Source organism: Schistocerca nitens, chromosome 11, assembly GCF_023898315.1.
Source record: "Schistocerca nitens isolate TAMUIC-IGC-003100 chromosome 11, iqSchNite1.1, whole genome shotgun sequence".
Lineage (NCBI taxonomy): Eukaryota > Metazoa > Arthropoda > Insecta > Orthoptera > Acrididae > Schistocerca > Schistocerca nitens.
Genome location: NC_064624.1, coordinates 180,970,038 through 180,986,030, shown reverse-complemented (window position 1 = coordinate 180,986,030; position 15,993 = coordinate 180,970,038). Strand labels below are relative to the sequence as shown.

At 43.0% G+C, this 15,993-nt stretch overlaps 1 protein-coding gene across 1 annotated transcript in view; it reads right to left on the bottom strand.

The window, feature by feature from the left end:
- The window catches only part of LOC126212758 (serine/arginine repetitive matrix protein 2-like), a 629,880-nt gene that overhangs the window by 97,725 nt on the left and 516,162 nt on the right, over positions 1-15,993 (bottom strand). Inside the window, exons 20-21 of the mRNA XM_049940165.1 lie at positions 10,863-11,086; positions 6,414-6,584 (exon numbers count right to left, since the gene is read on the bottom strand). Of these exons, the coding sequence (XP_049796122.1) occupies positions 6,414-6,584; positions 10,863-11,086 (395 nt within the window). The remainder of the gene's footprint in view (positions 1-6,413; positions 6,585-10,862; positions 11,087-15,993) is intronic.

Here is a 15,993-nt window from a genome sequence, read left to right as displayed (position 1 = left end):
GGATCGTTTGGCCAGCCAGATCACCTGACATGTATCCCATCAAACATTTATGTGACATAATTGAGAAGTCAGTTTGTGCACAACATCCTGCACTGGCAATACTTCCGCAGTTATCGACAGCTATACAGGCAGTGTGGCTCAGTATTTCTGCACAGGACTCCCAGCAATCACACCACAGCAAGTTGCTGCACTAAACCAGGTGAAAGGCGGTCCAACACGGTGAAGTATCCAACGACTTTTGTCACCTTGTGAACAGAGAACATAACAGAAACCTCTGGTCACCATTTACATTACATGGATTTAGGAGCTTAATGACAAACCACTGGCTGCTCTATACTGGTGACTGCAATATGAAATGCTTCTTGAAAGCTCTCACTGTTGTTGTTGTGGTCTTCAGTCCTGAGACTGGTTTGATGCAGCTCTCCATGCTACTCTATCCTGTGCAAGCTTCTTCATCTCCCAGTACCTACTGCAACCTACATCCTTCTGAATCTGCTTAGTGTATTCGTCTCTTGGTCTCCCTCTACGATTTTTGCCCTCCACGCTGCCCTCCAATACTAAATTGGTGCCCCACCAACTGGTCCCTTCTTCTAGTCAAGTTGTGCCACAAATTTCTCTTCTCCCCAATCCTGTTCAGTACCTCCTCATTAGTTATGTGATCCACCCATCTAATCTTCAGCATTCTTCTCTAGCACCACATTTCGAAAGCTTCTATTCTCTTCTTGTCTAAACTATTTAACGTCCACATTACACTTCCATGCATGGCTACACTCCATACAAATACTTTCAGAAACAAATTCCTGACATTTAAATCTATACTCGATGTTAACAAATTTCTCTTTTTCAGAAACACTTTCCTTGCCATTGCCAGTCTACATTTTATATCCTCTCTACTTCGACCATCATCAGTTATTCCCCCCCCCCCCCCCCAAATAGCAAAACTCCTTTACTACTTTAAGTGTCTCATTACCTAATCTAACTCCCTCAGCATCACCCGACTTAATTCAACTACATTCCATTATCCTCGTTTTGCTTTTGTTGATGTTCATCTTATATCCTCCTTTCAAGACACTGTCCATTCCGTTCAACTGCTCTTCCAAGTCCTTTGCTGTCTCTGACAGAATTACAATGTCATCAGTGAACCTCAAAGTTTTTATTTCTTCTCCATGGATTTTAATACCTACTCCGAATTTTTCTTTTGTTTCCTTTACTGCTTGCTCAATATACAGATTGAATAACATCGGGGATAGGCTACAACCCTGTCTCACTCCCTTCCCAACCACTGCTTCCCTTTCATGCCCCTCGACTCTTATAACTGCCATTTGGTTTCTGTACAAATTGTAAATAGCCTTTCGCTCCCTGTATTTTACCCCTGTACCATGTTAGTGTCATCACTCCCAGGGTTTCTTGTCAATAGCCCCCTGTGCCACAAGTGATCTTGCAAAGTATATCATTTCCACCTTCATTCTTGTATTTTCGCATGCTTCTTGTACATCAAGGCTGCAACCTACAGTGACTCCCATATCTTTTGGGTGGGAGCATATTTACTACACTTATTTCTTGCCATATAATGTTGTTTCCATTGTGCCTGACTGTGCTTCAGATGATATGCACTCAGTTGGGTTTCAGCTGAATTTGATTGAACTCAACTGTTAGGGTAATAAACACTTGATTCTCTAAGTATGTCTGTCATTGAGAGAGTTGAGTGTTCATTACTCTAACAAGTTTGATCAAACCCTGCTGAAACCCAGCTGTGTGCTATCATTTGATGGACAATCTCGCAGGTTGGAAATTTAAGACACCCAGAAAGTTTCAAAAACACATTGTTTTGTTCATGAAATAGGAGAAAATACGCATGTATATCTTCTGTTAAGAATTCGTTATCAAAGTTAATGAAACCATCCTGGTGAGGACATGCCTTAACACAATCTTAATCACATGTAACATAATTATCAAGAAAAAAATGATATATGTAAGAATGCTCTCTCATAAGATATAAAAAGAATTAATTAGCATCTCTGTGTCAAACTATTTTTTACCTTTGCTAATAGTATCAAGAGTAAATGTAACACACTTCTGTGTGTGCCTCAGCTAATATTGGCTGGTGAGTGAGAGATCCAAATTTTAGGAATGTGCACATTTTCACAGATACTAATCAGCATTGCTAATGTGCGTCAGCCAATTTTCTCCTATAAATGGAGTTTTACTTTGATGCCCATTGTTTTTATACAGTTTTTCACAAGTACTGCTGCCCCCTAAAACCTGCCACCCTGGTCATTTACCCAGCTGCCCCCCCCCCCCTCGCCGGTCCCTCCCCCTCACCCAAATATGGCCCTTAATATTATCATAAGTTTTAATTCATCCCACTTATTTCAGAACTAACCACTGTACTACCATTTTATTTCACTTTACTTACATGATTTTCATATGTTATTAGCACATGTAGGTCACTAGAGCAAAAGAGTGTTCAAAGTGTTTGGAAGAAGTGAAGGTTATTCCAGTTTTCACATAGTATCGTCAGACAGATCCACATAATTATAGTCCACTATAGGTAATGTAAAATTGATGTAGAACCAACAAGTTTTATAGTAGTGCATTACGATATTTTTTCATACCAAAAATCTCCTTTGTAGGGATCGGTATGGGTTCTGAAAACAATGGTCGTATGAAACCCACCTCACTCTGTTCATCCATAAGATTGTGTAATTGACAAAACATACATTTTGTCCAAAATGAGCTTACCAGAAGTTGTCCTTCCATGCACCTTTCGTCAGTGGGACAGGAAAGAAAGTGTATCTTATTTTACTTTTTAGTGAGAGGCAGATGTGAGAATAACTGAACTATCAATTTACTAAGTCACAGCTGCAAAATACTAACGCGAATTCTTTACAGACGAATGGAAAAACTGATAGAAGCCGACCTCGGGGAAGATCAGTTTGGATTCCGTAGAAATGTTGGAACACGAGGCAATACTGACCCTACGACTTATCTTAGAAGAAAGATTAATAAAAGGCAAACCTATGTTTCTACCATTTGTAGACTTAGAGAAAGCTTTTGACAATGTTGATTGGAATACTCTCTTTCAAATTCTGAAGGTGGCAGGGGTAAAATACAGGGAGCGAAAGGCTATTTACAATTTGTAGAGAAACCAGATGGCAGTTATAAGAGTCGAGGGGTATCAAAGGGAAGCAATGGTTTGGAAGGGAGTGAGACAGGGTTGTAGCCTCTCCCCGATGTTATTCAATCTGTATATTGAGCAAGCATTAAAGGAAACAAAAGAAAGGTTAGGAGCAGGTATTAAAATCCATGGAGAAGAAATAAAAACTTTGAGGTTCACTGATGACATCGTAATTCTGTCAGAGACAGTAAAGGACCTGGAAGAGCAGTTCAACGGAATGGACAATGTCTTGAAAGGAGGATATAAGATGAATATCAACAAAAGCAAAACGAAGATAATGGAATGTAGTTGAATTAAGTCGGGTGATGCTGAGGGAATTAGATTAGGAAACGAGATGCTTAAAGTAGTAAATGAGTTTTGCTATTTGGGGAGCAAAATAACTGATGGTGGTCGAAGTAGAGAGGATATAAAATGTAGACTGGCAATGGCAAGGAAAGCATTTCTGAAGAAGAGAAATTTGTTAACATCGAGTATTGATTTAAGTGTCAGGAAGTCGTTTCTGAAAGTATTTGTATGGAGTGTAGCCATGTATGGAAGTGAAACGTGGACAATAAATAGTTTGGACAAGAAGAGAATAGAAGCTTTCGAAATGTGGTGCTACAGAAGAATGCTGAAGATTAGATGGGTAGATCAAATAACTAATGAGGAGGTATTGAACAGGATTGGGGAGAAGAGAAGTTTGTGGCACAACTTGATAGAAGAAGGGATCGGTTGGTAGGACATATTCTGAGGCATCAAGGGATCACCAATTTAGCATTGGAGGGCAGTGTGGAGGGTAAAAATCGTAGAGGGAGACCAAGAGATGAATACACTAAGCAGATTCAGAAGAATGTAGGCTGCAGTAGGTACTGGGAGATGAAGAAGCTTGCACAGGATAGAGTAGTATGGAGAGCTGCATCAAACCAGTCTCAGGACTGAAGACCACAACAACAACAACGACAACAACGTGTTACAGTGCTGCAGGGTATGCATGCCCAGTCTGATACAAATCTACCCATGCAAACACAGTTGACAAGGCTCTTAACCAAACATGTAGGGTTATTACAAGTTGTTTGAGACCTGTACCACTTGTAAAACTCTGTCAGGTGACAGGCAACCACCCGACATTTGTAGTGAGTAGATGCCGATGTGGAGAGAACTAATTGGGCTCGTCACGGAAACCGGCCATTACGTAAGTACATTCCAGCAACCCGAAGGTTCAGGTCCAGAAGCAGTTTTCTCAAGAGCACTTCAGAATTGCATACAGTAGCAGCTACAGAAAGAAAACAATTGTGGATTCTTTGACTTGAGAATAATTCTACCCGGCCTGTCCCTTCAGGAAACACCTCTCCTGGTCATGCATGGAATAGGATCATGTGGAAATGACAAGACCGCTTTCATTCATGAGTTAAACAGTGGAAAATCAAGGATATTGTTTCTCTTGTGAGTTGGAAGACTCAAGAGTAGTGGGTGAATACCACTGACTGTGGCCGCAGAGAAGCTCGCAGAATGGAACGCCTACTAGATTGCCAACTATGCCCTGCATCTTGTGCAGAAAAAGATCTCTAATTGTGCTCAGAGTAGCAAGCAGAAGCTGCAAGATTTTGGTCAACAATAGTATAGCTTGATGATTCTTTTTTCATTTGCTTTCGTGGTACGTACCAGGTGATCGAAAAGCCAGTATAAATTTGAAAACTGAATAAATCATGGAATAATGTAGGTAGATAGGTACAAATTCACACACATGCTTGGAATGACATGGGGTTTTATTAGAACCAAAAAAATACAAAAGTTCAAAAAATGTCTGACAGATGGTGCTTCATCTGATCAGAATATCAATAATTTGCATAACAAAGTAAGACAAAGCAAAGATGATGTTCTTTACAGGAAATGCTCAATATGTCCACCATCATTCCTCAACAATAGCTGTAGTTGACGAATAATGTTATGAACAGCACTGTAAAGCATGTCCGGAGTTACGGTGAGGCATTGGCGTCGGATGTTGTCTTTCAGCATCCCTAGAGATGTCGGTCGATCACGATACACTTGCGACTTCAGGTAACCCCGAAGCCAATAATCGCACAGACTGAGGTCTGGGGACCTGGGAGGCGAAGCGTGACGAAGTGGCGGCTGAGCACACGATCATCACCAAACGACGCGCGCAAGAGATCTTTCATGCGTCTAGCAGTATGTGGTGGAGCGCCATCCTGCATAAACATGGTACGTTCCAGCAGGTGTTTATCAGCCAGGCTGGGGACGATGCGATTCTGTAACATATCGGTGTACCTCTCACCCGTCACGGTAGCAGTTACAAAACCAGAATCACGCATTTCCTCGAAGAAAAAAGGTCCGATAATGGTAGATGTGGTAAATCCACCCCGTACTGTGACTTTCTCATTGTGCAATGGAGATTCGACGACAGTTCTAGGATTTTCAGTACCTCACATTCTGCAGTTGTGTGCATTGACAGACCCTCGGAGCGTGAAATGAGCTTCGTCGGTCCACAACACGTTACTCAACCAATCGTCATCTTCCGCCATCTTTTGAAACGCCCCCACCACAAATGCCCTCCGCTTCACTAAATCGCCAAGTAACAGTTCATGATGCCGATGGATTTTGTATGGATAGGATCAGAGGGTACACCTCAGTGCCAACCAAACTGTAGTGTACGGAATGCCGGTGCGACGTGCGACTGCACGAGTGCTGACTTCCCCGCATACACTAACCCACTACAGTCTCCATTTCTTCCTGAACTGTCTCAGCATTACGCCTTGTGCTCGGTCGGCCACTACGGGCATCAAACTTCGAAATCATTCTCGCCACAGCCACATCTGTCAACGGACCTTTACCCGTTCGAATCCCCTTCCTATGGCAATAGGATTGTAATGCTGAACTAGAACATTCCCCATTGTGATAAAACAGCTTCACTAAAAGCGCCTTTTCAGATAACGTCAACATGCTGCGACTGCTGGCGCATCTGATTCTCCCTCTCATTACAGCTCCTTTTATACACGCTTGTCATGCACAGTCACTTACGTTTTGCTGTCCAGCGCGATCTGTCGGACTTTTTGTGAGATTTGTCTTTTTTTTTTTGTTCTAATAATACCCCGTGTCATTCCAAGCACGTGTGTCAATTTTTACGTCTCTATCTACATTATTCCGTGGTTTATTAAGTTTTCAAATTATACTGACATTTTGATCACACGGTACAATGTACTGTATTTGTTTCTGTGTCAGATGAATAAAAACAACGTACCTGTTGGAAGCGTACAGAGGGTAGGCGCTGCCAGGAGAGACGGGCCCGTGGTAGGGCGACGGGGACATGCTACGGGAGCGGCGGTGCTGTTGGGGCGGCAGCTGCGTCTGCGGGCTGGCGTACACCGGCTGCGGCCGCGGCAGGACGGACACGTACGCGCCGCCCCCGCTCCTGGGAGCACACCGACTGCACTGTGCGACTCTTCCCGACAGGTGATGTTTTACTTACGTGGTGCCAGCTTAAAGGGACTCGTATCTGTTCTGGGCTTTTTAGTCTAATAAGGAGTGTTTACAGATGGCCTTTCTTCAGTTTCCTTCATACTTATAGGACTTGCACCTCGTTAATGTAGCAGACCAGGTGACAACATAATGACGTTATCAGTGCCAGAACTGACGCACATTCTGATACACAGGTCGCATATAGAAACACATTTTGTAAATGACTGTTAATATGAGCATATTAAATAAAGAAATGAAACTTATTTCATAATTAAAAACTACATTAATGTTCCAGACTGAAATTTTCACTCTGCAGCGTAGTGTGTGTCGATATGAAGGTTACGAAACTTCCTGGCAGATTAAAACTGTGTGCCCGACCGAGACTCGAACTCGGGACCTTTGCCTTTCGCAGGCAAGTGCTCTACCAACTGAGCTACCGAAGCACGACTCACGCCCGGTACTCACAGCTTTACTTCTGCCAGCACCTCGTCTCCTACCTTCCAAACTTTACAGAAGCTCTCCTGCGAACCTTGCAGAACTAGCACTCCTGAAAGAAAGGATATTGTGGAGACATGGCTTAGCCACAGCCTGGGGGATGTTTCCAGAATGAGATTTTCACTCTGCAGCGGAGTGTGTGTCGATATGAAGGTTACGAAACTTCCTGGCAGATTAAAACTGTGTGCCCGACCGAGACTCGAACTCGGGACCTTTGCCTTTCGCGGGCAAGTGCTCTACCAACTGAGCTACCGAAGCACGACTCACGCCCGGTACTCACAGCTTTACTTCTGCCAGTACCTCGTCTCCTACCTTCCAAACTTTACAGAAGCTCTCCTGCGAACCTTGCAGAACTAGCACTCCTGAAAGAAAGGATATTGTGGAGACATGGCTTAGCCACAGCCTGGGGGATGTTTCCAGAATGAGATTTTCACTCTGCAGCGGAGTGTGTGTCGATATGAAGGTTACGAAACTTCCTGGCAGATTAAAACTGTGTGCCCGACCGAGACTCGAACTCGGGACCTTTGCCTTTCGCGGGCAAGTGCTCTACCAACTGAGCTACCGAAGCACGACTCACGCCCGGTACTCACAGCTTTACTTCTGCCAGTATCTCGTCTCCTACCTTCCAAACTTTACAGAAGCTCTCCTCCGAACCTTGCAGAACTAGCACTCCTGAAAGAAAGGATATTGTGGAGACATGGCTTAGCCACAGCCTGGGGGATGTTTCCAGAATGAGATTTTCACTCTGCAGCGTAGTGTGTGTCGATATGAAGGTTACGAAACTTCCTGGCAGATTAAAACTGTGTGCCCGACCGAGACTCGAACTCGGGACCTTTGCCTTTCGCGGGCAAGTGCTCTACCAACTGAGCTACCGAAGCACGACTCACGCCCGGTACTCACAGCTTTACTTCTGCCAGTACCTCGTCTCCTACCTTCCAAACTTTACAGAAGCTCTCCTGCGAACCTTGCAGAACTAGCACTCCTGAAAGAAAGGATATTGTGGAGACATGGCTTAGCCACAGCCTGGGGGATGTTTCCAGAATGATATTTTCACTCTGCAGCGGAGTGTGTGTCGATATGAAGGTTACGAAACTTCCTGGCAGATTAAAACTGTGTGCCCGACCGAGACTCGAACTCGGGACCTTTGCCTTTCGCGGGCAAGTGCTCTACCAACTGAGCTACCGAAGCACGACTCACGCCCGGTACTCACAGCTTTACTTCTGCCAGTACCTCGTCTCCTACCTTCCAAACTTTACAGAAGCTCTCCTGCGAACCTTGCAGAACTAGCACTCCTGAAAGAAAGGATATTGCGGAGACATGGCTTAGCCACAGCCTGGGGGATGTTTCCAGAATGAGATTTTCACTCTGCAGCGGAGTGTGCGCTGATATGAAACTTCCTGGCAGATTAAAACTGTGTGCCTGACCGAGACTCGAACTCGGGACCTTTGCCTTTCGCGGGCAAGTGCTATACCAAGGTTTGCAGGAGAGCTTCTGTAAAGTTTGGAAGGTAGGAGACGAGATACTGGCACAAGTAAAGCTGTGAGGACCGGGCGTGAGTCGTGCTTCGGTAGCTCAGTTGGTAGAGCACTTGCCCGCGAAAGGCAAAGGTCCCGAGTTCGAGTCTCGGTCGGGCACACAGTTTTAATCTGCCACGAAGTTTCATATCAGCGCACACTCCGCTGCAGAGTGAAAATCTCATTCTGGATATGAAGGTTCTTGGCAGATTACAGAGTGCATTCCATAAGTAATGCAAACAATTTTTTTCTGATGCTACGGTACACCACAGCATGTTGTAACTGGCTGGGCTAAGTGGAGAGGGTTGTAAGCTTCAAAACGCTCTTTGTCTCATTCAGCTGCGAGCTGCCGGAGAGTCAGGATGTGCATTTCTGTCAACCCCGTTTTGAGTTTATGTAACACGGCACAATAGATCATTCTGTAGAGCAACGGTACACTATCAAATTTTATGTTAAACTTGGGAAATCCGCCACCGAAACGTTTCCATTACTTCAGCATGCCTTTGGGAATGATTGCCTGTGTGAATCACAAGTTTTCCGACGGCACAAGCCATTCGTGGAGGGCCGAGAGGATATCACCGACGAACCTCGCAGTGGACGGCCGACAACCGCACGAGTCGACGAAAATGTGACGCGTGTGCACGACTGTTTGAACTCTGACAGATGGCTGAGCCTTCACTTCATAGCACAAACTCTAAATGTGTCAAAAACAACCGTTTTCCGCATAGTGTCCGAAGATTTCAACACGAGAAAGGTGTGTGCCAAAATCATCCCAAAAGTGTTGACCGACGAACACGAGCACGTGCGAGTGCTTTGGTGACGAGAAATGTTGGAAATGTGTGAAAATGATCCTCATCTTTTAAACTCAGTTATCACTGGTGATGAGTCGTGGATTTTTGAGTACGACCCTGAGACAAAAAGGCAGAGTTCAGAGCGGCACACCCCATCGTCACCCCGTCCCGAGAAGGCACGCACGAGCAAGTCCAGGATCAAAACCGTGCTCATTGTCTTCTTTGACGTCAGAGGTATTGCGCACCACGAATTTGTACCTGCCACGACTACAGTGATCTACTGGGAAGTGCTCAAAAGACTGAAAAGGAGGGTCTCGTGCTGTGAAGCGACATCAAGGACACGTGTAGAGTTCACCACGACAATGCGCCGAGTCACAGCGCCTCCATCGTCAATGACTTACTGGCCAGTACCGAGACCCCATTGGTTCCCCAGCCTCCCTACAGTTCTGACCTGGCTCCTGCTGACTTTTTTTTGTATCCTCGGTTAAAAGGTGTCATGAAAGGAAAACATTGGAACACGATTGAAAGCATCCAGGTGCATGTTACATCAGCTCTAAGGGACATTCCAGAAAAGGCATTCCAGGATGTCTTCCAGCCATGGAAACACTGCCTCTGAAAGTGTATTGACACAAAAAGATGCTATTTTGAAAATTTTGTATTATTTGTACGAACATATTCGATAAATGATTTTTTATGAATTTGGTTGCATTACTTTAGGAACGCACCTTGTAAAACTGTGCCAGACTGAGACTCGAACTTGTGACCTCTGCCTTTCACAGGCAAGTGCTCCAACAAGTTTGAGTCACAGTCTGGCACACAGTTTTAATCTGCCAGGAAGTTTTTTATATTAATGTTTTCTGAAACTAATTGTTAATGAAATACGTCTTATAAAATTCTATATATAAACATATTTAACAACAATCCGGTTTATGTAAATGGTATTTTCATTTTTGTAGGACACATTTCTGTACCTTGTTCTATTTAAAAGCATGATTTTTAGTTTAAGTTTAATTATACACATTACAACAACAGTACGGACATGGTAATTGTTAAACTTTATTTATAAGTTGTTGGATGTGAGGTCCACCAGTTATGCAAAACACCATTTTTCCGAGTACCCAAACATGTTTCGGCACCACTGTGCCATCATCAGTGGGTTTTCGTTTTTATTTATTCTTTACATTTGGTGTGCATGAATTTTTTGTATCACTTGTGTGTTAATTACTGCAGGTAGCTTGTCATGTTTTCGTGTGGCAAGCACTTCCATTCTCCGTGTCATGTTGAGTTGCTGTGATGCACACATAACTATAATAAGTATTTTCCACAAATAACGTAGTAAGACACTTTTCACTTCACAAACCACAATCACACTGGTAATTAAAACTTGACGCAGAAAAGTATCGACAGCAGTACGCGAGCAAAGTTACTCACCCCGCGGTCGCAGTGGAGGCGACGGACGTGTCGGAGGCGGGCGCGGGCCCTGTCATGCCGAGGTAGCGCTTCTGCGCGGCCAGCTCCTCGCGCAGCATCTGCGTCTGCCAGTAGAGCGCCTCCAGCTCGCGTCGGCTCAGGCGTACCGTGCCGTCCGGCGGCGGGGAGACGGGCGACAGTGGCACGTGCTGCCGGCGCTGCGGCTGCTGCGAGGGCGTCGCCTGCTGTGGGTGGATGACAAGCCGAGTTGAGTACATCATCTCTCCGGAGTGAGTCGTGCTCTATGAGCCAAATGCAACATGGGTTTTTCTGTGCATATACCTCAAAAGGTAGCTGCCCCAGCTTGGAACTAGCGTATAGTCTAATCTACTAGTTATGTGAAGTAATGGATATGTCTCCTTCATATTCTAAAGCTTGTCTATTCAAGTGTTTGAAAGATAAATGCACTGTTATACTCTGAGGTAACTTTTTTTGTGTTAAAATAAGAGGGTTTTACTTTTTTTAAATTATTTTTTGTAAATGTGCAAGTTAATAAAGTAAGCTAAAAATACACACATACTGAAAGCTCTGTTATTTGGGCAACATAATTTTTCAGTTTCTCTGAAAAATAAAAACTAAAATTCTAAGAGACAGACTGTAACAAATGAACTTTATAATAACGTACGGGTGAGTGTTGAGACAGAGGAAAATTTTTCACGTCAAACAAAAAGATGGTAAAATAAAAAACTGGCAAGATGCAAGCAGGACTGAGGGTTCTGTAGGAAGTTAACTGTGTATGTAGACAGTTCATCCATCCAAAGAGTTGAGAATCCTCACGATTTTTGCCCATTATTGACATCGGTACTGGCGAGGAATCAGTACCGGGAATCTCGAGACTTTTGCAAATATTAAGACTGAGGTTGGATAATAAATAGCAAAAGAAATATTTTATCCTGTGATATAATAAAAAATACAATTTCTGACTTTTTTCCTATACTTGCCCTGTAAAACTTTGCTCCTTATCAAATTTCATGATTGTAGGTCAATGAGAAATCTGTAGGCTTTTCATCTTATGCAAGATGAAATACAGGATGTACATAAAGACCGGCAACACTTTCAATTATTTATTGCGCACGAACTAAACATTGTACAGATGTGATACATATTGCATTTTGAAGAGAAACCCTGAAAGCTTTTTTTCATGTATACCATTACAGCTGGAATTCAATAGTAGGAAAAGGAAGAGAAGGAAACGTAGTAGGTGAATATGGATTGAGGGGAAGAAATGAAAGAGGAAGCCGCCTGGTAGAATCTTTTTATTGTGCCTATCACGGCTCAGCATCTCCGCTATATGGTGAGTAGAAACTTTCCTTCTCTCATATTGTTACAAATGTGAACTTGATACATCTACCCTATTCCTAAAAAAGAGTCTGAAACAGTCTGACAGACAGGCAGGCAGACGGGGAACAAAGTGACCTTAGAAGGTTCCGATTTTCTGATTCTGGTATGGAAACCTAAAAACCAAAACCATGTTTTTGTTTAAGACAAAAGGAAATTTCACTAAATTTGTATTGCTATTAATACTAGGCAGCAATATTTAATAATTTATTATTTTAATACTTTATAATAAATGCCAGTGTAACTCGTATTTTAACAAAGAAGTGAAATGTATTATCTGTGAAAAAATTATAAGATTTCTCACAGTGATGGCTACACATCTCAGTAGCTTTGCCCTTTTAATGTCTTATGAAGGTCTTTGTCAGAATAATGCTTGGTTGGATGTCATTATGCTTGAAAATTAAAGTGCCTGATTATTCTGTTATAAAACCTGAGGATCAATGACGTAATATTTAAGATAAGTAAATTGTTTTTATGTTGTTGTGCCATAGTGAGATGCACTGCCAACTATGCGTGTGGTGCAACTCACATTTTGCAATTTCTGCAAAACAAGAAGAACCCAGCAAATAATACCTATTGCTGAATTACTCCATGGACTGATTATGCTTGGTAACTGGGAGGAACTTTGCCACCTGCATCTACATGTCATATTCCAGATTATAGTGAGCTGTGGAGAACACTGCAGCTTTACAACCCCCCCCCCCGCCCCCCCCCCCCCGACCACCACCATTTGACTCATCTTTTCAAAAGAAAAGTACATGAAAATCCTTGGTACGAACCACAATTTCTCTGATTTTCCTGTCGCTCCCATGTATGCTTCGTTTGAAGATGGTTCAAAAGGTAAAGTAGAGAGAACGCTTATGGGTCTCTATATATCCTGTACAAACTGAATCACATGCCTGGGTTGAAGATAGAATCAAAGATTTTGTACACCACTGGTAGATGTTTGGGTAGACAGGTTCTACTTCTCATTTTTGTGCCATGCTATTTTTGATTTTGAAAATAAAATTTTGCCAACCAGTCAGACTAAAATCCCTCAGAGATTTTGATCTTATGTGGAATCAGTAACCAGTTCAAAATCACTCAGTGATCATACTGGCACCGAAACAGAAGATAACAGAGAGAAGGCTGAAATACTGAATTCAGTCTTCCAAAACTATTTCACCATGACAGTCCTCTTTTCAATCATCGCACAGATGTCAAAATGGCAGATATTGAGATAACTGATTGTAGAACACAAAAGCAATTACAATCGCTGAGTAGTGGAAAGACATTGGAACTAACATGTAAGATTCTAGAAAGATTATGCAGAAGAACTTGTTCCCTTTGTAGCAGCAGTTTACCACAGTTTGCTGGAGCAATGAAGGGAAGCTAGCAACTGAAGAAAACAAAAACACCACAGAGGTCATTTCGATATTCAGGAAGTGTTGTGGAACAGATGAAAATAATTGATGTCCATCTGTTGTAAACTTATGAAACATGTTTTATGCTCAACAATTATGATGCTTTTGGAAAAAACTCTCAGTCAACATGGATTCTGCAAACAGAAAACAAAGAGTGGCATGTTTCATTACAGGATCATTTAGTTGACGCGAGAGCATTACAGAGATGTTCAACAAATGCCAATGGCAGATGCTGTATAAGAGTATATAAGAGACATTGTGCGTCGTGGAGGGAACTAATATTGAAGTTTTGTGAGAACTTTCTGTGAGATCGGACAAAATATTACTACCTCCCACATACATCTCACAAAATGACCACAATGAGAAGATTCGAGAAATTAAGAGACAATACAGAGGTTTACCAACAGTCATTCTTCCCATGTGCCATTTGCGAGTGGAAGAGGGCAGGGGGCAATCAGTTAGTGGTGTCAGAAGTACCCTCTGCCACACACCATCAGGTGGCTTGTGGAAAGTACTAATATAGATGTACATGGTACATGGTACGCCTTCCGGAAGGCGTTCGATACAGTTCCGCACTGTCGCCTGATAAACAAAGTAAGAGCCTACAGAATATCAGACCAGCTGTGTGGCTGGATTGAAGAGTTTTTAGCAAACAGAACACAGCATGTTGTTCTCAATGGAGAGACGTCTACGGACGTTAAAGTAACCTCTGGCGTGCCACAGGGGAGTGTTATGGGACCATTGCTTTTCACAATATATATAAATGACCTAGTAGATAGTGTCAGAAGTTCCATGCGGCTTTTCGCGGATGATGCTGTAGTATACAGAGAAGTTGCAGCATTAGAAAATTGTAGCGAAATGCAGGAAGATCTGCAGCGGATAGACACTTGGTGCAGGGAGTGGCAACTGTCCCTTAACATAGAAAAATGTAATGTATTGCGAATACATAGGAAGAAGGATGCTTTATTGTACGATTATATGATAGCGGAACAAACACTGGTAGCAGTTACTTCTGTAAAATATCTGGGAGTATGCGTGCGGAACGATATGAAGTGGAATGATCATATAAAATTAATTGTTGGTAAGGCGTGTACCAGGTTGAGATTGATTGGGAGAGTCCTTAGAAAATGTAGTCCATCCACAAAGGAGGTGGCTTACAAAACACTCGTTCGACCTATACTGGAGTATTGCTCATCAGTGTGGGATCCGTACCAGATCTGGTTGACGGAGGAGATAGAGAAGATCCAAAGAAGAGCGGCGCGTTTCGTCACAGGGTTATTTGGTAAGCGTGATAGCGTTACGGAGATGTTTAGCAAACTCAAGTGGCAGACTCTGGAAGAGAGGCGCTCTGCATCGCGGTGTAGCTTGCTCGCCAGGTTTCGAGAGGGTGCGTTTCTGGATGAGGTATCGAATATATTGCTTCCGCCTACTTATACCTCCCGAGGAGATCACAAATGTAAAATTAGAGAGATTAGAGTGCGCACGGAGGCTTTCCGGCAGTCGTTCTTCCTGGGAACCATACGCGACTGGAACAGGAAAGGGAGGTAATGAGTGGCACGTAAAGTGCCCTCCGCCACACACCGTTGGGTGGCTTGTGGAGTATAGATGTAGATGTAGATGTAGATATGCTCTGTGACAACCAGGAATCTGGAAAAAACAACAGGAATTTTATTATCTGGGAGAAAACTGGGAAAAAGCTGCTAATTTTTTGGATTCTGGGAATCTTTCATTGTTTTAGCCTTGAGTTAAATTTTTGTAATATTGTCTCATAAGAACTGATAGTCTAAAAAAGAATTTTATTTTATCCTGCTACTGCAGAATAATAATGCAGCAGTAAAATATAAACGAGAGAATAAAACGAAAACAAAACTTAAGTTGCAAAGGAAATGCGCCATTTACAACAAAATGCAGTGTACACACAGGCGTCTGCCTAAAGCAAAATGTGTTGAAGGCTTGAGATGAAGCAAACTGAGCGTGATGTCACAACTTTTTACATTAAGTTCATTTTGAGCAGTTGCCAGCACGCTCATGTGCATGCGCAGTTGAGTTGCGTATGAGCAGTACCTTTTGTATGAGCTGTAACTTGCGCTACTGGCTACTTGGAGTGTGGCTGCAGCAGTAACAAGAAGCAGCCATACTACCCAGAAAAATTTTTCTGACGTGCCCAAGCTGCCAGATTCGTGCACGCGTAGAGCAATTTGGGTTGTAGTGGGGAGGGGGATAGTGACCCATATTTACGTTTAGTGATTTTGCTCCTTCCTATCAGTTTAATAAGCCACAGCTGCAAAATACTAACAAGAATTCCTTACAGACGAATTCCTTACAGACGAATGGGAAAACTGGTAGAAGCC